General features: G+C 43.6%; 1 protein-coding gene across 1 annotated transcript in view; it reads left to right on the top strand.

Moving 5' to 3' along the window:
* The window catches only part of LOC119378865 (A.superbus venom factor 1), a 103,511-nt gene that overhangs the window by 2,421 nt on the left and 80,498 nt on the right, over window positions 1-20,592 (top strand). The window contains exons 3-11 of the mRNA XM_037647914.2: window positions 472-514; window positions 2,344-2,428; window positions 3,128-3,233; window positions 3,341-3,586; window positions 8,449-8,604; window positions 9,972-10,100; window positions 12,479-12,550; window positions 12,948-13,142; window positions 14,614-14,766. Coding sequence (XP_037503842.2) covers window positions 3,228-3,233; window positions 3,341-3,586; window positions 8,449-8,604; window positions 9,972-10,100; window positions 12,479-12,550; window positions 12,948-13,142; window positions 14,614-14,766 — 957 coding nt within the window. The 5' untranslated portion in view covers window positions 472-514; window positions 2,344-2,428; window positions 3,128-3,227. The remainder of the gene's footprint in view (window positions 1-471; window positions 515-2,343; window positions 2,429-3,127; window positions 3,234-3,340; window positions 3,587-8,448; window positions 8,605-9,971; window positions 10,101-12,478; window positions 12,551-12,947; window positions 13,143-14,613; window positions 14,767-20,592) is intronic.

The raw sequence follows: 20,592 nt of genomic DNA on the forward strand, positions 1-20,592 counted from the left end.
TAGCATCGAATTCACGAGGCTTTCCTTTCGTAAGTTGACTCTGTCATTGGTCAGCTGCCTTCAATAATGATGTGTACAGTATCAGGGTAGGTCGAAATTTTCTCTTCCGAACAGTTGGTGCGGAAGAGCTTTTTTGCGTATGTGTGTGTAGATACGACCCTAATTATTCCCAAGGTATCGTGTGTTTCAGACATCATGTTCCTCGTGCATATTTTTTAAAACTATGTGATAAAATGTAACATCACACGCTACTCCCGAACAAGAGGTACATAGCGAGTCGCGGTTGTGTGCCAAGCAGAACAAATGGCTTATGCATAGCTAGGCTTTGAAGAAGCTAACAGTTTAGCTGACCACGTAGACGTTGCACGCGGGAACTGTTACATGGCCTAAGAAAATATAAAGCTTCACGATGCTAGAACTTGAAACATTGACCCCTCTCTTTTCACCCCCCCCCCCTTTATCCGCGCACAGTTTGAGCAGAACACGACGTCCACGTTCCTGGTCGATAAATACGGTGAGTGGCGGAAATAATGTGGACTATTTACGGTAAATAATGTCCCGTTCCATTTATCCTGGTAAACAGATTTTTGGGTATGTCGATTACCTTGGGATGAGGACACAATTCTACTGCTTCACTTCCTAATTGCATTAATGAATGTTCCACGCAAGCTATCAAATAAAACATTTTGGTTCGACTATGTCTACTCAATAGATATTAATTACTAGAAATCTCACCACATTCGCCAACCACCACGCCCTTATTACGCTACATCGGGCCACTGTGTGACCTCTGAAATATTCGTCACCCCGAAGAGCAAAGCGCTCTATTAATGCACAATTTCATTACTGGGCCCAATTCTTTTCATTATTTCCTTTGAAACAACGAGCTCTTGCGCCTCTTTTTTGAATACGTTGGCTCTATCAGAGCCAGCGTAGTTACTGCCACATGTGTCCTCATATGTGGTCTACCATATTCATACTATTGCTCCAGTTTGTACGTATCACCGCCTTTCAAGATTTTCTCATTAATAATCTAGGGGATAGGTACACTCATTTGCTTTCCGTGACCGCCTACGTGCTTTTTTTTTTGATAGGCTATTTATTCTGCGGCGGAGTTTTGCATAAGAAGTTTGCGGATGAATCAATCTGATTGCCACTGAAACCGTTTTTGTTTGTTTTTGTATCCCACAAGGGACTGAGCCGCCGTCGCAGCGCGTCGTCTGTCCCCTTACCTATTTTATCCCGCGTACAGCAGCAAGCCATGATATCGGTCGGGATGACTTTGCCATATTTTCTTGTATTTCTTGGAGATGGAATAATGTAGCGTCATTCACCACACTTTGCATAATTTGGTATAAGTTAATCGTTTCCCGCATAACCAACGGCAGATATGTCTATACCTACTGCTCACTCAAGCGCGGTTTCTTCAATTTCGCGCGTCAGTGCAAAGCTGAGCTGTAACCATCTAGTCAGCGACCATCAGGTTTTTCATGCAATGGGTCGGTGCTGTTCATGGCGGATCGCTCACCGCATGACGTTGAAACGTTCGAAAAAAAGAAAGAAAGAAAGGATTCGTCATAACGCTACTTGCGATGCGCGGGTACCAGCGGCTGCCGCGTACCAAAGCAATCGCGCGTGCGCGGATGATATCCTCGACCACATTTTCTAAAAACATTCTGAATAGATCCTCCAGTTGACAAGCACCCTCGCAACGACATACCACTCGTGTCTGTATGTGTCCTCTCTAAGCGTTCTCTATGCAAGCAATGCGATTATTCACACCCATTTATCTACTCTTGCTGTATTCGTTGTTAAATTACTGCAAATCGAAAAAAAAAAAGTTTTATCTGTGTACTCACGCTCGTTCTTGCGTATTCATTTAAGACCCGCGAATGATGATGTAATCCCGATATTACACGAACAAATATACTTAGTAATCCTAACCAGGAAAGACTTGGAATACTCTGTGAAGCCCTTTTTTTTCTTTCTTATGGTGTTTTAATGATTATGTATACGTCATACTGCGTAAATGATGCGGCTGTTAAATACGATGCCCGTCATGTTGGTCAGTGGGTATGGTGCTCGACTGCTGACCCGAAGGTCGCGGGATCGAATGCCGGCCGCGGCTGCCGCATTTTCGATGGAGGCGAAAATGCTTGATGCCCGTGTGCTTAGATTTAGTCGCACGTTAAAGAACCCCACGTGGTCGAAAGTTCCTGAGCCCTCCACTACGGCGCCCCGCGTAATCATATCGTAATAAAAAAAAATTAAATGTTAAACATGATAGCGATGGTAGCGCACTTGCTTTAAGTAAAATTACCCCTTTTTTTCATCACGATGCAGTGCTTCCAAGGTTTAAGGTCAACCTGAACGTGCCGGAATATGTATTGAGCAATTTTTCGACGTTACCCTGCACTGTGGCTGCAAGGTAAGGCTGAATTTTCCGTCGCGCGTACTTTTCGACACTATGCATTTCGCGGATATTATTCAATGCACTCAAAAACAAAAAAAAATGTGGGAATGTGCCTAATTGTTTTAGTCAGCCTCTCCAGCAGTATACTATTAATGAATTTTGCTTTTTTTTTTCTTCTTCTTTTTTAAGTTCGGCTATAGAGCACGCAATATACGAGAGCGGTGTTTAAACGAAGGTCTTTGGCGAAGTTCAGTCAACTTCATTGACGCAACGATTATTTTACAAACAGTCACTGGAATATTACTGTGCTTTTACCTGCCTCGTTAAGCTTGCAATCGCGGATCTCGCGGTCAATACTCGTTCATTTTGCAACTTTTAAGCAACACAGGATAAGCCGCTGAAATGTCGAAATCGTTGTACACGTGAGCGAGGAGTAAAAGAGCCAACAAGAAAAAAAAAATTGAAAAAAACAGTCATCTTATAAACAGTCCACAATAATAGCATGTGCACTGGAACTATGTTGAGATTTCAAATTTTACTCTATAAAGTTTTGTCTGTCGTACCTGCTTAGCCTCTTGTTACTGTCCGCAATTTTTTTTAAAGCTACTCTCTTTCAGTAAAACTGAGCGCCTTATTTTTGTCTTCTACTCAATGACTGAGACAGAAGCATTTGGCTTTAGAGATCCCTAAAAAGTGCGCCAATATTTCTTCCAGCTTCGTGAATCAAAAACCCGTCGAAGGTGTGGTGGTTTTCGAATTCGGGCTGAAGCAGGAGGTTGGAGACGTGTGGTGGTTTTCAAGCAGCAAATATCCAATGCTTGTAAGAACTAAACCATTTATTGAACCGCTATCTCGGTCATTTGTAGCAATGGCTTCGCAGGAATAGCTTGCTTCGGGGTTCACTGAATCGCTGGTTCGATTGCGCAGCTCGAAGGCGGTTACGCTGTGTACAATCTGAAGCGGGAGCAACTTGAACCGTTCATTGGCAATCGCTTGGACACGCTGTTTGCCAGCCACGGGCGGTTGGTGGTGAAAGCTACTGTCACCGAGGAAGCTACCGGCGCCAAGGAGTCTGCTCAAAGTGACAAGACGGTTTTTTCTAAGACGCCTTACGTGATTTCGCTGAAGAAGAATCAACGAAGCTTCAAACCCGGTACCAAGATATACATAATCGTGAGTGTTAACTAGGTTTCAACTTTTCGCCATTTAAACTTCACGTGTACCCTTCGGCTTTGTATGCGTCCAACGTGTACAATCACCTTCGCTGCAGCACGAGAAATGCAAAGTTCCGTCGCGTTCGCGAAATTTCCGGAACTCGCTCTCACCTCGCTACGTGAAAAGTGCTGGAGGAAATCTAGCGTGAACAACACTAACCCTTTTGTGTCGTGGGCACTTGAGAAGACAAAGCTCAAAAAACATCGAAGTTCTCTATCTGTGGCCATCTATGAGGGTAATCGGATTAAACTTGGTACCTACGCCCACTCATCATTTTATACTTTTTTTTTCACCCCTCTTTTATTTGTACGTTTCGTATAGTCTGTTTCCAACTCAAGCTCGCTTGCTGAACTATTCGCACTTTTCCTAGATCTATAGAATATATATATTCTTCTCTTTCACGGAATGGCGACCTCTCGGGCGCTTGATGTACACGTCATTCATCACCGTTTTTGAAAAATAAAATGCTATCGCCTCATTGCGAAACAAAAAAAAACGACAATCGGTCAATTTCCATTATTTCGTGCTTCCTTACGGGATAACAACCGCCGATTTCAGTCATTCTTTGGCACCCTATATATATATATATATATATATATATATATATATATATATATATATATATATATATATATATATATATATATATATATATATATATATATATATATATATATATATATATATATATATATATTGGGAATAGCGTTTTTTTTTTTAGCTAGCGCGATGAATTCGGAATGGATGGACGATACAGATTCTGGCGTGACGCTCACCCACACACGAGCTCGCGAGTGACGTCACTGGAGTGTATAAACGTATAATGACGGGGGGATTGGCCTCTGTGGGTCTAGTACTGAATCCCGGTGCTCTAGCCGCTAACCGGACGCCTGATTAGGGGGAATAGAACGTATTCAAGAATGACCTGCGTGCAAGCAAGCGCGTTCAGACGCTTGCCGCGCTTTCGCAACACTGAAGGAGTGTCATCAAGCCGCCGCTGTGCTATTATTCTCACTGACAATCATAACTGACGCCAGTAAATTTCTGCTGCAATTTTGCAGTATGTATGATGCCTTCTCGTCAACGTCAAAAAGAAGTCGTTTTCGTTTAAGAGCTTAAATGATTTCGCCTCTCAAGCGAAAACGGACACACTCGCTCAAGGGCCATTCGTGCTACTAACGGGTGGTTGTCAATGTCCCTTTAACCCTTCCGCCACCTTGCGGGATTGAGCAGAACTGATTTGCAATAATATGTGTCCATGTACTTCGGGTTGTCGATGGATTCGTCCTCGCGCTGCCAACTGCTAGCTTCCTGGTTAGCTCAATTGGTAGAGCGACCGCCCCGGAAAGACGTTGGTCCTGGGTTCGATCCCCCGACCAGGACGAATTTTTCGGCAACTAAGATGCTTTCTTTCTGAGAAATTTGTATGGATTTCCTTGTGGCTTCGTGCTACATACGGAAGGTTGTCAAGTTTCCTTTCTTAACCCTTCCGCCACCTTGCGGGATTCAGCAGAACTGATTTGCAAATATATATATATATATATATATATATATATATATATATATATATATATATATATATATATAAACTGCGAAGCATTGCTTAGCGAACTTCTGCGACTTTGTGCTCTCCTGGCCGTTTCGTTGATGGGATGTATACCAAATTGGTATGACGTATGACATAACAGGAATGTATGACGGACATAAATGGCAGGTCATAACATAGAAATCACGACATGCATGTCATGAACAGCATGCTTTACCCGCCACGGTCTTTGTGCTCTTGCATCCGTTTCGCTAAGTTCATATATACCAAAATTAGTATGGCGTCACAAGAGTGTATGACAAACATAAGCGACTGGTCCTATCGCGCAAATCATGACACGCATGTCATGTACAGCATTATTTACATGACATGGTCTCGGGGCACTCGCGGCCGTTTAATTAGATGGATATACACCAAAATTGGTACGACGAGATATTTTTGGGTGGCGAACATAAATGACAGGTAGTAACATGAAAATCATGACATGTATGTCATGTGCGCCATGACAAACATGCCCCGCTCATGGTGCGTTTTCTGCCGTTTAGCTATGAGGACATGTACCAAATTTGGTATTGCGTGATATGACTGGATGAAGAACATAAAGAACAGGTGGTAACATGAAAATCATGATATGCATGTCATGTGCAGCATGATTTACATGCTATGCTCATGGTGCGCTCTCGTCCGCTAGCTTGGTATACCCCAAAATTAATATTTGGTGACGTGACTGCATGACGAACATAAATGACTGGTTGTAACATGAAAATCATGTCATGGATGTCGTTAGGGCTCGATGTACATGCCATGCTTATGGTCTGGTCGCGGCCGTTTCGCTAGCTTGACATACACTACTATTCGTGTTGCGCGACACGACTGTATGATGAACACTAATGGAAGGTGGTAACATTAAAATCATGACATATAGGCTATAGCATGTCATGTAGGGCATGATTTACATGCCACGCTCAGGGTCTGCTCGCGGCGGTTTCGCTAGCTTGACATACACCAATACTGCTGTTGCGCCCCGCCACGGTGGTCTAGTGGTTATGGCGCTCGACTGCTGATCCGAAGGTCGCGGGATCGAATCCCGGCCGCGGCGGCTGCATTTTCGATGGAGGCGAAAATGCTTGAGGCCCGTGTACTTAGATTTAGGTGCACGTTAAAGAACCCCAGGTGGTCGAAATTTCCGGAGCCCTCCACTACGGCGTCTCTCGTAATCATATCTTGGTTTTGGGACGTTAAACCCCAGATATTATTATTATTAATACTGCTGTTGCGCGACGCCACTGTATGGCGAACACTAATGGCAGGTGGTCACATGACAATTATGACATGCATTTCATGTACAGCATGATTTACATGCCACGCTCATGGTGCGCTCCCGACCGTTTCCCTAGTTTGATATACACCAAAACAGGTATTGCGTAACGTGACTGTATGACGAACAATAAATGAGAGGTCCTAACACGCAAATCATAACACGCATGTCATGTACGGCATGATTTACATGACACTCTCTTGGTGCGCTTCGGCCGTCTTGTTAACTGGATATACACCAAAATTGGTGTGGCATGACATGAGTGCGTGACGAACATAAATGACAGGTCATACATTGTATATACCAGAATATACGTTTCATTTTATAAGAGATTGTACATGCTGTACATGCATGCGTGCATGACATACATGTGGTGTAAATGAACTAGATGTCATGACATGAATTACTTCATTTTCCTCAGAGGGAAACAAGGCGATGTATGGAGCTCTTTGCTGGCTGCTTCATCGCACTACATCGATGCCCACAGTGCGTGGGAAATATATATATATATATATATATATGAACAACTTTTTCACCGTTGTCAATACTTACTTCTCTCCACCTTCCGATGTCACATCCGGGGTGCCGCAAGGTAGCGTCCTTGGTCCTTCACTATTCTTAATCTACATTAATGACCTGCCAAATAACATATCATCTTGTATACGTATATTTGCTGACGAGTGCATTGTTTATCGTTCCATAAAATGTGCTGATGATAACCAATCCCCCCAAAGTGACCTGGATCGCATTAACAACTGGTGTAAAAGATGGCTAATGACTTTTAACAATTCAAAATGTAAAATTACCTCATTTACCCGTAAACCAGTTCGTTCGCTCTTTCCTTACAACATCAAAAACAACACATTGGCTAGAACCACATGGCATAAATATTTAGGCGTTCACCTCACACAAAACCTTTCCTGTTTCGACCACATAACTACCATTTCTGCTAATGGTTCTCGATCATTGGGGTATCTTCGTCGCAGCCTACAATCCACTACTCCTCACGTACGTAAACAGGCCTACCAAACATTTCTCCGACCCCAGTTAGAGTACGCATCATCCATTTGGTCACCTCATCAAAAATATTTAATACAGAAGTTAGAAGCTATTCGGAACAGGGCTTGTCGTTTTATCACGCGGAATTATAACAACTTGTCCAGTGTAACCCAGCTAAAGCTCAAACTTTCACTCCATGCATTGACAATACGTCGTGAAATTGCGCTTTTATCACTCTTTCATAAATATGTCACTGCCACTCGATCACAGCTAGCACAATTACAACGTTCCTCTCACTTATCGCACAGATTACACGACTTCAGCTACGTCCCTGTCTACGGCACCACTGATGCTTTTAACTACTCGTCACTCCCGCGTGCCTTACGACTGTGGAATGATCTTCCAAACAGTATCGCCCTTAACCGTAATCACGATAAATTTCGCGAGCATCTCATCAACCATTTCACTGATAATACTTAGCTGGTCCATTTGCTCCCAAGATTCATCATCCCCTTTTTCTTTTATTTCATCATCAAAGTGATGCTGTTGCATTAAGTTTTGTTTATTATCCCAACTAGTACCGGTAAACTGCGTAGTCTGTTTCACTCCGCTTCATTCGATCTGTCCAACACGCTGTTCAATTTCTTTTATGAGTTTCAAACTTGCCTATTCATGTGACATACATATGACTAGTTTTGTACTTTGACATATTTTTTTTGTTGTTGTTGATGATGTTGTTCGGCATTGTTCTTACTGGCTTTGATGATATGATGTTAACCCAATTTGGTCTTACTTTGTATCGACCCCTCCCCCCTGCTCCTTACGCAATGCCTCTGCGAGGCCTGTAAGGTACTTGTAAAGAATATATATATATATATATATATATATATATATATATATATATATATATATATATATATATACACGCAATAACTACGCCATGTTCACCCTGTGCAGGCTGAAGTGACGTACGTCAATGGAAACCCAGCTCGATATGTACCGATGAAGATAAAACTGCCTTCGGGAAAAATCGAAGAAGCTACGACCGACAGTGACGGAGTGGCAACGTTCTTCATACCGACCTCCACCAACGACCGAGCGCTTTCTATCGAGGTAAAACCTCGCGTTCCCAAACAGAGTGCTGCCGCATAGGTCGACTGGAAACGTCTCGCCTGTAAGCACGGTGCTGAAGGTAACAAAATAGTTCGTGACGAGGTGACGGAAGAAATCTTTGGTATTGAAGACACTTTGGGCGATAAAAAGGGAACGCGTAATCCACAGTAACTGTCGGCAAGCATAATCTATTGAGCCCACTGGAAGTGTCTGTGACAACTGGAGCCGCAGTTTCCACAAACACATCCAGTGGGTTTGTCTCTTCACACATATCTCTCACAGAGATGTCCACAGAGGCTGCTGGTTCGTTTCAATGTGGCCAGTTTTTTTTTTTTCATTTTTTTCCTAAGAGAAAGCTAAGTTCAAGAGTACAACATTGGTCTCAGTATGGCACTGGTAAATTGTGATTCTTGGAACCTAGAAGCTTTTGCGTAATAAGCGTGCTGTACATTATGCACGAAAGTGCAATTGTCCGAGGGGATCGTTCCCTTTTTATACACAACCAATGAAACCAACAGACAATGAGCCAAGGAAAGCGCACAGGACATGATTTGTTGCTTTAAATGCGAAGCATTTCTTAGCGAACCCTACCACTTTGAGCGTTTCTGTCTACGTATCTATCTAGTATCTATCTAGCCGCCTACGTCTGGGTGCACGCGTGATCGCATCCTTAACTTGGTGCAGACCGAAACTGGCATGGAAGGGTAAGAGGATTTGACGAATATGACTATCTGGTCACAAAAACGCATCGCCCCACCTCGTAACGCTTGGCTCAAAGCCATAAAATGCAACATAGAAGTACTCCCCGACTGCTTCGCATTAAACCGATTCCCACAAGGCGTGGGATCTGCCGAATTTTTTAACGGAAGTGTATTGGCTTGATGGATTGATGAAAAACTTCATTGCGGTCCTTTAGGGCGCGCGTTAGTGCGCAGCGGGCCGCTTCCACGTCGGGACAGAAAGCACCCCTCCCGCCTGCGGGATCAAAACCCACAACCTTCGAATTCGAAGGTTGTGGGTTCGGATACCACCGACGGAAAGGGTGCTTTTTCATTCACTTTAATTCATTCGATTTAGATCAGAATCATCGCACTACAGTTGAAAACAACAAATAATGTCCCCTAAGCATTCCTTGGCTTAATTGGCTGTTGGTTTCGTTGGTTGTGTACGTTACACGTTGCTTTGGAGTTCGTTTCATTTACAAGAACGAAAAAGTAGTACATTATGCCTAATATCTGCGACATGTCTTAGCATATTTGCGGAGTACTTAGGCCCAAACTGGAGGTAACAGTCATAATGTTTGCGCATCTTCCTTTGCCCATTGTGGTAATGTTCAAAGATGTTGCTCATCTGTCTTTTCCTTTAAGGTGGCCACCAATGATCGGAGGTATCCAAATCAGTACGAGGCACGAGAACGACTCGCACTAGAACCCTACAGGGATTTTTCAAACGGATTCATCGCTATCCAAAGAAAAGACCCAAAGAATGTTGTTAAGGTAAGATGACCTGTTCGCTTGCGTCCTTGCATAAAAGAACGCGCAAGATAGGGCACCTTCTTGGACTACTCGGAGTGGTCTGAAGAACATCGTTTGCGGGTGCAACTTAAGACACGTAGCAGGGCAACACAAACACGAAGCGCACTTATTTCATGTGTCTTAATCTGCGCCCACCGACGATGTTTGACAGTGTGCATACAAAAGGCGTTCGAAAAAGCGGCCAGAAAGTTAGAAGCCCACGGAGCCCGAATAACAATTTCTCCGGACACGAGCCTCTGTCATCGCACCGTCACTAAATCACTGTAAGCAAATGCCCTTATTCTACTATGATGCGTTGTAGGACATAACGCAGCAATCTAATAGTTTATTTGAACACTCACATGCATGTTGTACGGCATAAATGCTTCAACTACTGTTCTGGTTTTCTTTATTGTTATTATCTTGTTGCAACAAACAGGCTAAACTTTTCGCGATCACTATCTCCAACACAGCATCAAAATTCTGCGTCCTGTGAATATCACGACGGCAAGGCTTTCACCTCCGTTCATAATCCGCGTATGTTTCATAAAAAAATTTATAGTGAAGTCACTCAACAACTTTGGTGGCTCGGTTTCTGCATGATGCCAAGGGAGAAGTCGTACAGTGACCGCACTCCGATGGGAGCCGCCGATATAGCGAAAACACTCACTCATCGAGGCGCTTTAAAGGAGTGGTGACAGAAAATTTGTGAACCTCTGTTTTTTGCTCTTAATCAATGGCTACTGACTCGATAATAGCGGCAACGAAACTCATTTGCCCCAGCGCGAGACGAATGTTTAATTATATGCTCGTATGTTACGACCGGAGGCAGTTTCGATTTCGAGGAGCACTCGGTAGCCCCGTGACGTAGATGGTCTACTTGGTAAACAAGACCGCAAGAACCAGTGACGTCACTGGCCAGCTTCTGCTATGTTGTCAGTGCTACTGTTTCATTTGCTGTGTTGAGCAGGTGTTGAGCGTTGCGAGTGCTTGTTTCCTCGATTGTCAAACTACGTTGCTTATCTAGTGCGGCGATGGTCGAAAGAGCTGGCAGGAGTGTAAAAATCAGTAAGAAAAGCTCGATTCACTTTGCGAATCTCGCCGGTAGCTGCGATTTTGTTCTTGTAGTCGTTGTCCAACTGAGGCGACGTTTTCCGCCAGGCTTGGAGTAGCCGCAGCATTAGACGTGCTGAAACATTTTCGCTCCGATCATTCGTAAAGTAGCAGGATGAGAAGTGACGAAGGAAGCATTGAAATCACTACATTGGCACTCTGTAAAAGTGGTTATGCGTAACATGCAAATGACGTGATGTACGCTTTACTGACTCATATTTATATCGGGCAACGCCGCGTTCTCAAGGCATACCAATCCCACGTACGCACGTCGGAGGGTCGAAGCAGTTATCTGTCCACTACGCAATATGATCCCGGCAGCAGAGAGCTTTAGTTCGTCTGTAGACTTCCTATCGATTGCGGGTACCTGGTTACCGGAGCTGTTGACGGCTGCAGCAGCAGCAGCAATGCGTACAACTGCGGAGCCCGTAGCGACATTTGTGGCGTTTTGTCCAACTACAATAATTTTTTTTTCGATTTTTTCCGTCGCGTTGTAGTTCTTGTCGAGAAAAAAAGCAATGAGAATACTGTGAGTTGCTAATTATCTCATTGCAAATGCTTTACATAGAATCAGTAAGCGGGTAAGTCGCTGCGATGTTATATTGTAGGTCTCTGGTTAGGCTACGCATCATCAGGTGTCGCTACCAGCTTTGTCGGTCTCGTACACGCTAAAGCCCCTCCATCGCGTCGGCGAAAAACGCATGGAGGGGCTTTAGTACACGCCTCCGGTAACCCGGCCAGAACTCGTGACGTACGTGGTATCCACTCGGTGACCTCATCGTCTTTTGCTTCTATTTCGGATCCGGCACTTTCACGAACTTCAAAACTCAATTAAAATACCTTTTAGGCTGTATTTGTGGCTGATATTGTACAGATGGCACCTATATGCACCCATTAGTGTGATTCAACAGTCAAATTGTGTCCGAATTTTTGTGTCACCACTCCTTTAAGAACGCTATAGCTTTTCACTATTAATCCTAATGCCTCAATATTGAGCAAAATTCGGTAATGCGAACAATTCATTCAGTATTGTATGCTAGCCTTCGTAACAAATTTCTGAATAGTTTTCAGGAAACAAAGTGACGTTCCTCAACTAAACTTAAACCAGCAGATGCGTTATTATGCGCGCCTTTTTTTTTTTTCGAAACCTTTCTTGTGCACTTTTTACTTCAAGCGCACGAAGTATTTAATAAAAACAAATGCGCTGAAAGCTCAACATAGGTTAAACAAACTGTGCTTTTTTTCAGGCACATGACGTGTACGAAGCTGTTTTGTTCATACACCGCTTCGACAAAATTCATTCCTCGGTCTACTATGCGGTAAGATGGTATTCTTTCTTTTATGCCATACACGACTTTTCTGTTTACCCTTAATTTAAACTTTGCAGTGAGTTGATAAATTGATAATTAATCTAGCAAGTGTATGCGATTAGATTAAGGCTACGCATTATCGTGCATTGGCTTCTCTATTTTATGCAATATAGTTATGTAGATAAACATCTACGATTAAATTAAGCTCACGAATGGACTTGTTTTAAAAGCACGTTGTAGAAGATGAGTACTTTTAAATGCGAAACCTAACCGTTTTACGAAATATTCGCTTCTCATTGATTCAAACCGTCAGTTTATTCTGATTTTTTTTTTCTTTAAAGCTATGATTCGGATCGTTGGCATTGTTCCAACCTATTACATTTTTTTTTTTTTTCATTCACAACAGGTTCTGTCGAAGGGCAGGGTACAGCTGGTCAAGAAGCTGCCTGACGGAAGAAGAATCGAGGAAAACATAGTGATACGTGTTACGCCTGAGATGACGCCCAGCTTCCGCGTCGTGGTATTTGCCGTGCTCGATGGACGCGTTGTTACAGACTCCATTTACGTGAACGCCCAGCCAGCGTGCACAGACGCATCTCAGGTAAGTTCAGCGGTGTTGCTTCGCTCGTTTGTCAAAGGCCGAGCCCACGGGCCAAATTGAATCTATACAACAGGAGCATATACGATACTATACAAGGCTATGCTATGTTCTGTCTCCGTGCCTGGATAGCCGAGTGGTTAAAACGCTCTCTTTCGGATCGTGGATACGCAGGTTTGAATACCGCTGCCTCATGAGGAATTTTTATTGCCAAGATTTTTCTCTTTCTTTCTCTCTCTCTGTACTAGTTCTCTCCTGTCACCCATCAGGGTTATTACAGGCCACGCCGAAGAAATCGGCGCACGTGTTTTGGGAGCGAAGCAGAAGATGAAGAAGAGGACTGAGAGATAGAAGAGGACGAAGATAGCGCGTGCCGATTCATGAAGATGATAGTTTATCTTGGCACTACCCGGCACAACGAAAAGCTTAAAGAGCTCCGCTTTTAAAACGCTTTGTCTTCCGATCCATAGCAGAATTAACTACTGCTTTGGCAATGAAGCTGAGATGCATACAGTAGTTGAAATTCGCTATCGTTATGGTTACATTTTAGGGGCGAAGCACCTTAAGGCCGAGGCTTGCCCGTCCGTTTGGCGTCCGTGCTCACGACACAGCACCGTGTAAAATCGAAACATCAGGTTTAACAACAGACTAATATCAATCATAATTGTGACAAAACAATACAAAACACCTGCAAGCACAAACCCATTATACTCGGCGACTTGAAGGTACACATTATGAACCTTGGGACCTAGCTTTGTCGTCGACTCTCACTGTCGGCTGTCACGGTATATAGAAAACCGTTGCTATAGTCGAAACATATATGTGTGTATGTGAATTTTAAAAAAGAAGGTTCACAATAGACGAACATCAATCATAATTGTGACAGAACAATATAAAACACCTACAAGCACAAACCCTTCATACTAGTCGGCGACTTCAACGTAGACATTATGGACCTTAGGACCTAGCTTTGTCGTCGACTCTTTGTCACTTCATGTCAGTCAATTTACATTATATGGGGCAATGCTCGGATAACGTACGGTTACTCACCCATACGATACCCAGAGCTTCACCCACTCGTCATGATTCACTACGTGGAGATGCGTTGATTTTCTTTTCTTCTTAGTAACGTGCACATATGTTAAAAAGTTTTTACCCAATTTATTATTTTCTGGTTGTTATTGTAGCTTTCAGGAAGCGTAGTAACGTTTTCGTCAGGCCGCGGGATCTATACTTTATCCATGATGTTCAGAAAATGTGAGTCGTTGGCTTTACAGGGGATATAAATAAAGAATACACGTACCCCTTTCCAATTTGCACAGGTATCGCGGATTGGTCTAGTATATGGCTTCGGAAGATATCTGTATCATACACGGACGCTAAAGCGTTCATTCTAGAAGAAGCCGCGCACTGGAAATGTCCACCCAAAGATTATGCGTGCGATTTCATCGCCTCCTTTACTTGTACATTTCAGGTTACCCTGGGAAGGAAGAATTTGGGAACATCCGAGCCCATGGCCCTCGAGACGCTAGTCGTTTCGGGCACGCCTGGTACACTTGTCGGGTTGTTGGGCGTAGACCAAGCACTGTACCTGCTGAGAAAGAAGGATCTCCTAACAAGGGACACGGTAATGAATGTCTTCAAAGCACCTTCGCTTGGTACGATAAAAAGTGCTTAGCTGTCCAGTCATTACTCGTAATGAGGGCACAGTCATTTATGAAAGATGCAGAACGGAAGAGTCTAGACAGGGGAACGAAACATGAAACTGTTTCATCGATTTAAGCGATATAATGGCGTCGTTACTTTTCCTCGACAGAGGACTGCGCATTGCAGGAGAACAGACACAAAAATACCGCAGTGCATTGGAGAAGCCAGTGATGGAAATATATCAAATAGTCAAAAAGAAACTCTAAGGATAAATATTTTAAAATAATTGAAAGGACAGTTCACTACTATTCCAAGTGACATCAAGAAGTCTGAGAACATAGCGTTCTAGGAAGAAAAAAGTCGATGGTGGCTATATACTTGGATTGGCAAAAAGACACGTGGAGTTACGATGGCGCGAAAGCAGGCAGCATATGAAAAAAATATTTTAAAAGAATAAATTTGTATTAGATTTTAAGGTTTGCTAACACGAAACATGGGTCCTAAGTGCCGATAATAAGCGCTTAAGATATAGATGTAGGAGCATGCGATTGTGGCATCCTTCACCATTTGACATGTATGCGGTATCTCTCAATCCAGGTTCAATCACACTACAGCAAATAGACTGTTTACACGAACCTTCCAATTTCGTGTGCGTGTTTGGATTTTCCCGTTTGATATTCATTTCTACGTGACTGTACTTGTTTTTCGTGTCCTATACGCTTCTATAAGAATCACGTGGAGCACTGAAGCAAATACGTTTGCCTAAACGTTCAGCATAGAGAAAACTGCGGGATTTTGCTATTGAACAGGGTCGAATTCTCAAACTTTTCGTCCGTGAGAGCTGTTTAGCACTGGCAGAGAGTTTTATATAATAACATGTTCGCTCTCGTTATTGACTGGTATGTGTTATTGCGAACGGGTGTAGTGTAAGAACTGTGTTGTGAATACAGGCCCTGTTCTGTTCGCAAGACCTCATATTGAGTATTTGGTGTTCTATGCATGTAGAAAGCATTCATGAATAAGCGATGTCATAAAACATGTGAAAACCTTAAAGCGTCTAAGAGTATGGATTGTAGCATATGAGCTGTGTTGTGAATACGAGCCCTGTTCTGCTCTGAAGCCTCATTTGCAAAAAAACTAGTACTGAATATTTAGTGTGCTGTGCATGTAAAAAAAAACACAGTTTCGCCGCAAGGGCGAAGCAATGAATGCGATAGGAACAAATTGGAATGTCACGCGAAGAACGGCAAGCAGCTCGAAACTTGTGCGCGCTGCTCAAGCACAAAGGACGCACGAAAATAACACACACAGGTCGAGCGCGAACTAACAACTGTCACAGCTCGGCATTTGCAGCGCGCTGCTCAAGCACAAAACAGGACGCATGAAAAGAACGCACAGGTACACAGGACCCCCGCCACGGTGGTCTAGTGGTTATGGCGCTCGGCTGCTGACCCGAAGGTCGCGGGATCGAATCCCGGCCGCGGCGGCTGCATTTTCGGTGGAGGCGAAAATGTTTGAGGCCCGTGTACTTAGATTTAGGTGCACGTTAAAGAACCCCAGGTGGTCGAAATTTCCGGAGCCCTCCACTACGGCGTCTCTCATAATCATATGGTGGTTTTGGGACGTTAAACCCCAGATATTATTATATTAGGTACACAGGACGAGTGCGAACTAACTGTTACAGTTCTTACTTGAACTAGCCCCTACTTTGGCTCTTCTAGCTAGCAGCTCACTCCTTTCGCAAACGCGGCCGCTGCAGCGAGTGAAGTGACCTTCGTGTCGCCTATAGCTTCAACGCAAATTTTGCGGGAAAGCACAAGAGATGCAAACCTCCTACTCAAGACATAAGCGCGCGAGCACGGGTGACCATGCCCTGTATGTCAAAGTACAAGTCGGTGGCGCACATTGCACCTCCGGTGAAACACTAGATAGCTTCAGAATCGAGGACCCAAGGAGCTAGGGGACCCAAAAAATTTGCGAGCCGCCAGGGCGCATGCGCAGAATCCAAGTCACTCTTGGGCTCTTGCGCTCGCGTTGTCCCAAGGCCCAAAAATCGAAAACTAGCGTGGGTCGACAGCGAGACGACGCAAACGCAAAGCGGGCAACGACGCGGCATGGCCCGCCTCTTGCATAACTTTAATTTCGCCATGTGTGGCGTGCCGTGCGTTTGATTCAACGCCGCCTGCGTTTGGTCCAACTCTCAAACGCTGCTGCTCCTCCGAACACAAGAGCAGCCTACCCAACGCAGCTACTCGCGAGGCGACGGCGTTTAACGCACCCTTCGCGCCATATCGCGGGTGATAATGAACCCGCCGAAGCACCTCCGATCTCTGGGAACCGGCCGGGGTAATTGGTGTCTATAAATAGCTCGCCGTTAGTAAGCTGGTGTATGTATATTGCGTGGCGCAATTGTCTAAAGCAGTGCGCTGCGGAGCGAGGGGTCGCAGGTGCTAATCCCCGGTCGCGCGCTTCGGAAAGTCTTTCTTCTTAATTATTTTGATTTCTGGTTTTTATATAAGTACATATACATATACGGGACATGACGGCGACGGCAAAACCCGCTGAGAATTTCTATATAGTTACTATCGCAATAAAACCATTCACGAGTACACCGTTTCATGAAATATGTGAATATCTTAAAGCATCACTAAGGTTATAAATTGTAGCGTGGTGTTGTATTCATCGTAAGGCAAAATATTAGCTCCGCACCGACAGGGAGGTATACAGCAAAGTACATCGCTGCCGCGGACCTACACGTATTAACAGAATAATTATGCATGGGGAAAGTTGCCGTACACAGCGTCCATATTGCAATTTTAAGCCTTGCAATGCTGTTATTGGACGTAAAATTCATATTTCAGTGGAACTAGGGACGTACTTTGATCAGATAAGCCCGTCACTACGCTTCTAATGGCCAGCCTTTTCATAAAACTGGGAGCCGAATTCCTAAATGTGCGTTTTCAATGCGCTTTTTTTTTTACAACTGCTAAGTCACCTTCTCTAATAATATGCCCAGCATCAGGATTAGTCCGAATTGTTTTCTTACGAACAAATCTGTTGCAAGAGCTTTTTTCTGGATACGGGCCTATGTTCCTCGAAAGATGCGTGGCACCGTAATCCTCACTACTTAAGCTGTTTTAAGATGCAGTTCAAAGATCTCTCTTGAATCCAAGAGCCTGATGCTACAGCGTAGGTGCAAACATCGTTGCATCGGGTGTTTCTTATTGGCTTAATAATAATATTTTACTATCATAAATTGCCGATGCTACCTGCCGTCCTAACATACGAAGTCCTTCGTAAACACTGGCGGCTAGTTTGTTTTGAGAAAGCAGTTTCTACGCAGAAGTGGCTGAAAAGAAAAAAAAACAGCTGGGGCTGAATTCGCAGTGGTTTTCTTTGCTGTAAATTGCACACCTCCTTGATTTTGCGCCGTCCGCCTGTGTCTACAATTATCTACAATAAATGCACAGCGACACCTAAGGAGAAATGGTGTATATTGAATCATTAAAGCGAAACATCTGGAGCCCTCTATGAATTGTCGGAAGAAAGCAGTGCATCAGAAAAAACACGCGGGGAATAAAGGAATAAACGAATAAAACAAAATCAGTCTTGAACCCGGGCCCCCACGCTCCTTAAGCGAGTGTCTTAACCACTGTGCAGAAAGTGCATGTGTCTGAACCATGTGAATGCGTTGTACCCGCGGTGAAAAACAAATGTAAAAAAGGAAAATGTTTTTATGAAGTCTTCGTTGGCTTTGGTGGTGTTTGAATAAAAGCCCTCTGCAGGACAACGTGTAAAGCCGACATGGATACATGTCCAGATAAGGAAAATTCTGGCTTTGCGAAAATTTCATGCCAAACATTCGTTTCGGTGGTCACGTGATGCGCCTTTTAAGGGGCCGCCCAAGATGATCACGAACGCTAGAAAGAAGACGCCATACCGATGCCGCCCAAAAACAGCGTTCCAGGGAACGGCGCCAACCCACAAAAATTCGGCAGATCCCACACCTTGTGGCAATCGGTTTCATGCGAAGCAGTCAGCGAGTAGTTATATGCTGCATTTTTTTTTGCTTTGAATCAAGCGTTACGAGGTTGACCGACATCTTTTTGTAAGTGTAGTAGCTGTGTGACATGATGCCTGCATCGTAGGAGTACATATGTAGCGCTTATTGCTTTGTTATAAAATTAGGTAGCCAGCACCACAACGACAATTGACGTTGCAACGACATTACACTTGCATAGGGTGTTTTTCCAAAGCAGTTTCCAGACATGGCGTGGCTGTGCGGTAGAATACCTGATTGCCACGCATAATGCTTGGGTTCGATTCCTGCTGGGATCCTGATTTTTATTTGCGTTCGTCGGGTCAACGCTGCAGGTGTCGGTTTTTACCAATGTCTGTTGTCGCCGTTCTTTAATAGATATAAACTATCAATAACCTGTGGCGCATACCCGTATACCACGGTCCGTGGTAAACGGGTATGTGTCATATACCTGTCTGCAGCAAAGGGTTTGACGACGTACGCGACAGGATTTTCACGTTATTCATGTCATGACCAGACAGTCATACTCGTGAAGTCCTCTTACCCTCCCATGCTATTTTTGGTCTACACCAAGTTAAGGAGACGATCACGAGAGCACCCAGACGTAGGCGGATAGATAGATAGATAGATAGATAGATAGATAGATAGATAGATAGATAGATAGATAGATAGATAGATAGATAGATAGATAGATAGATAGATAGATAGATAGATAGATAGATAGATAGATAGATAGATAGATAGATAGATAGATAGATAGATAGATAGATAGATAGATAGATAGATAGAAACACTCAAAGTGACAAATTTACGCTAAGAAATGCTTCGCATTTAATAAAACTCTGCACTTAAGCATCCATTAGGCAACTCCCGAAGGAATTCCACGCCCGTCAGCTCCGCTGGTCACCCACATTAACAGAGTAGAATGGTCTCGCGTTTATTATTAATTTTCTTTTCGTACGCGCCATTTACTACGGGTCATCTGGTTTCGCTAATGATATGCCTAGCATGAGATTCCACTGAAACCTTCTCTTACGAACAATTCTAGTATAACGTGTTTTTGTGAATATGGATGGTTATACTATAGGGAGCGTATTCATAGACGGCTGACCGATAGTAAACGTTTCTAAAAAACACAAATTGTCCTTTATACGTCCCAAAAGTCCATATTGAAAGCGGAGTTTGTATACGCTGTATCGGTTGCCAGGAAGAGGAACAAGCCGACCACGATATAGCGAAGGTAACGACGGAACACTGAGCACAAAATTGGCGGCCTATGACAAGCAGTTGTTGCAAATGACAATGTTTTGTAACTTCTACAGGTCGACAGCCAAATTCGAAAATGTTTCCGATCCTGACAACCGTTTCTCATTGACCGGCCACGACTTCTAATATTACATCCAGTCACACAAAAGGGTTGGATACGAGCCTATTTCCTCTTCTCTTTATTTATGTCTCTGCCTCTTGCAAAAGCCAGATGGTCAAAATTTCCGGAGCCCTCCACTACGACGTCCGTCTTAATTATATCGTGTTTTTGGGACGTAAGAAAAGCCCAACAATTATTATTATTACCTCTTGCAAGAGCTGCTGGCTAAACAAATATACCCCAGGTCAACCTATCTGCTTTTCATGTCATTAAGCTTTTTTCTTAACAATAAGTGAACAACATTCATATTACGCTTATTATTCTTTTCATGTGACCAAAACGGTACTTTTTCAAGGCTGTGCTACTCACAAAATTGTAAGCGGCGAACCGAGCTGACAGAA

Source organism: Rhipicephalus sanguineus, chromosome 1 (genome assembly GCF_013339695.2).
Source record: "Rhipicephalus sanguineus isolate Rsan-2018 chromosome 1, BIME_Rsan_1.4, whole genome shotgun sequence".
NCBI classification, from domain to species: Eukaryota; Metazoa; Arthropoda; class Arachnida; order Ixodida; family Ixodidae; genus Rhipicephalus; species Rhipicephalus sanguineus.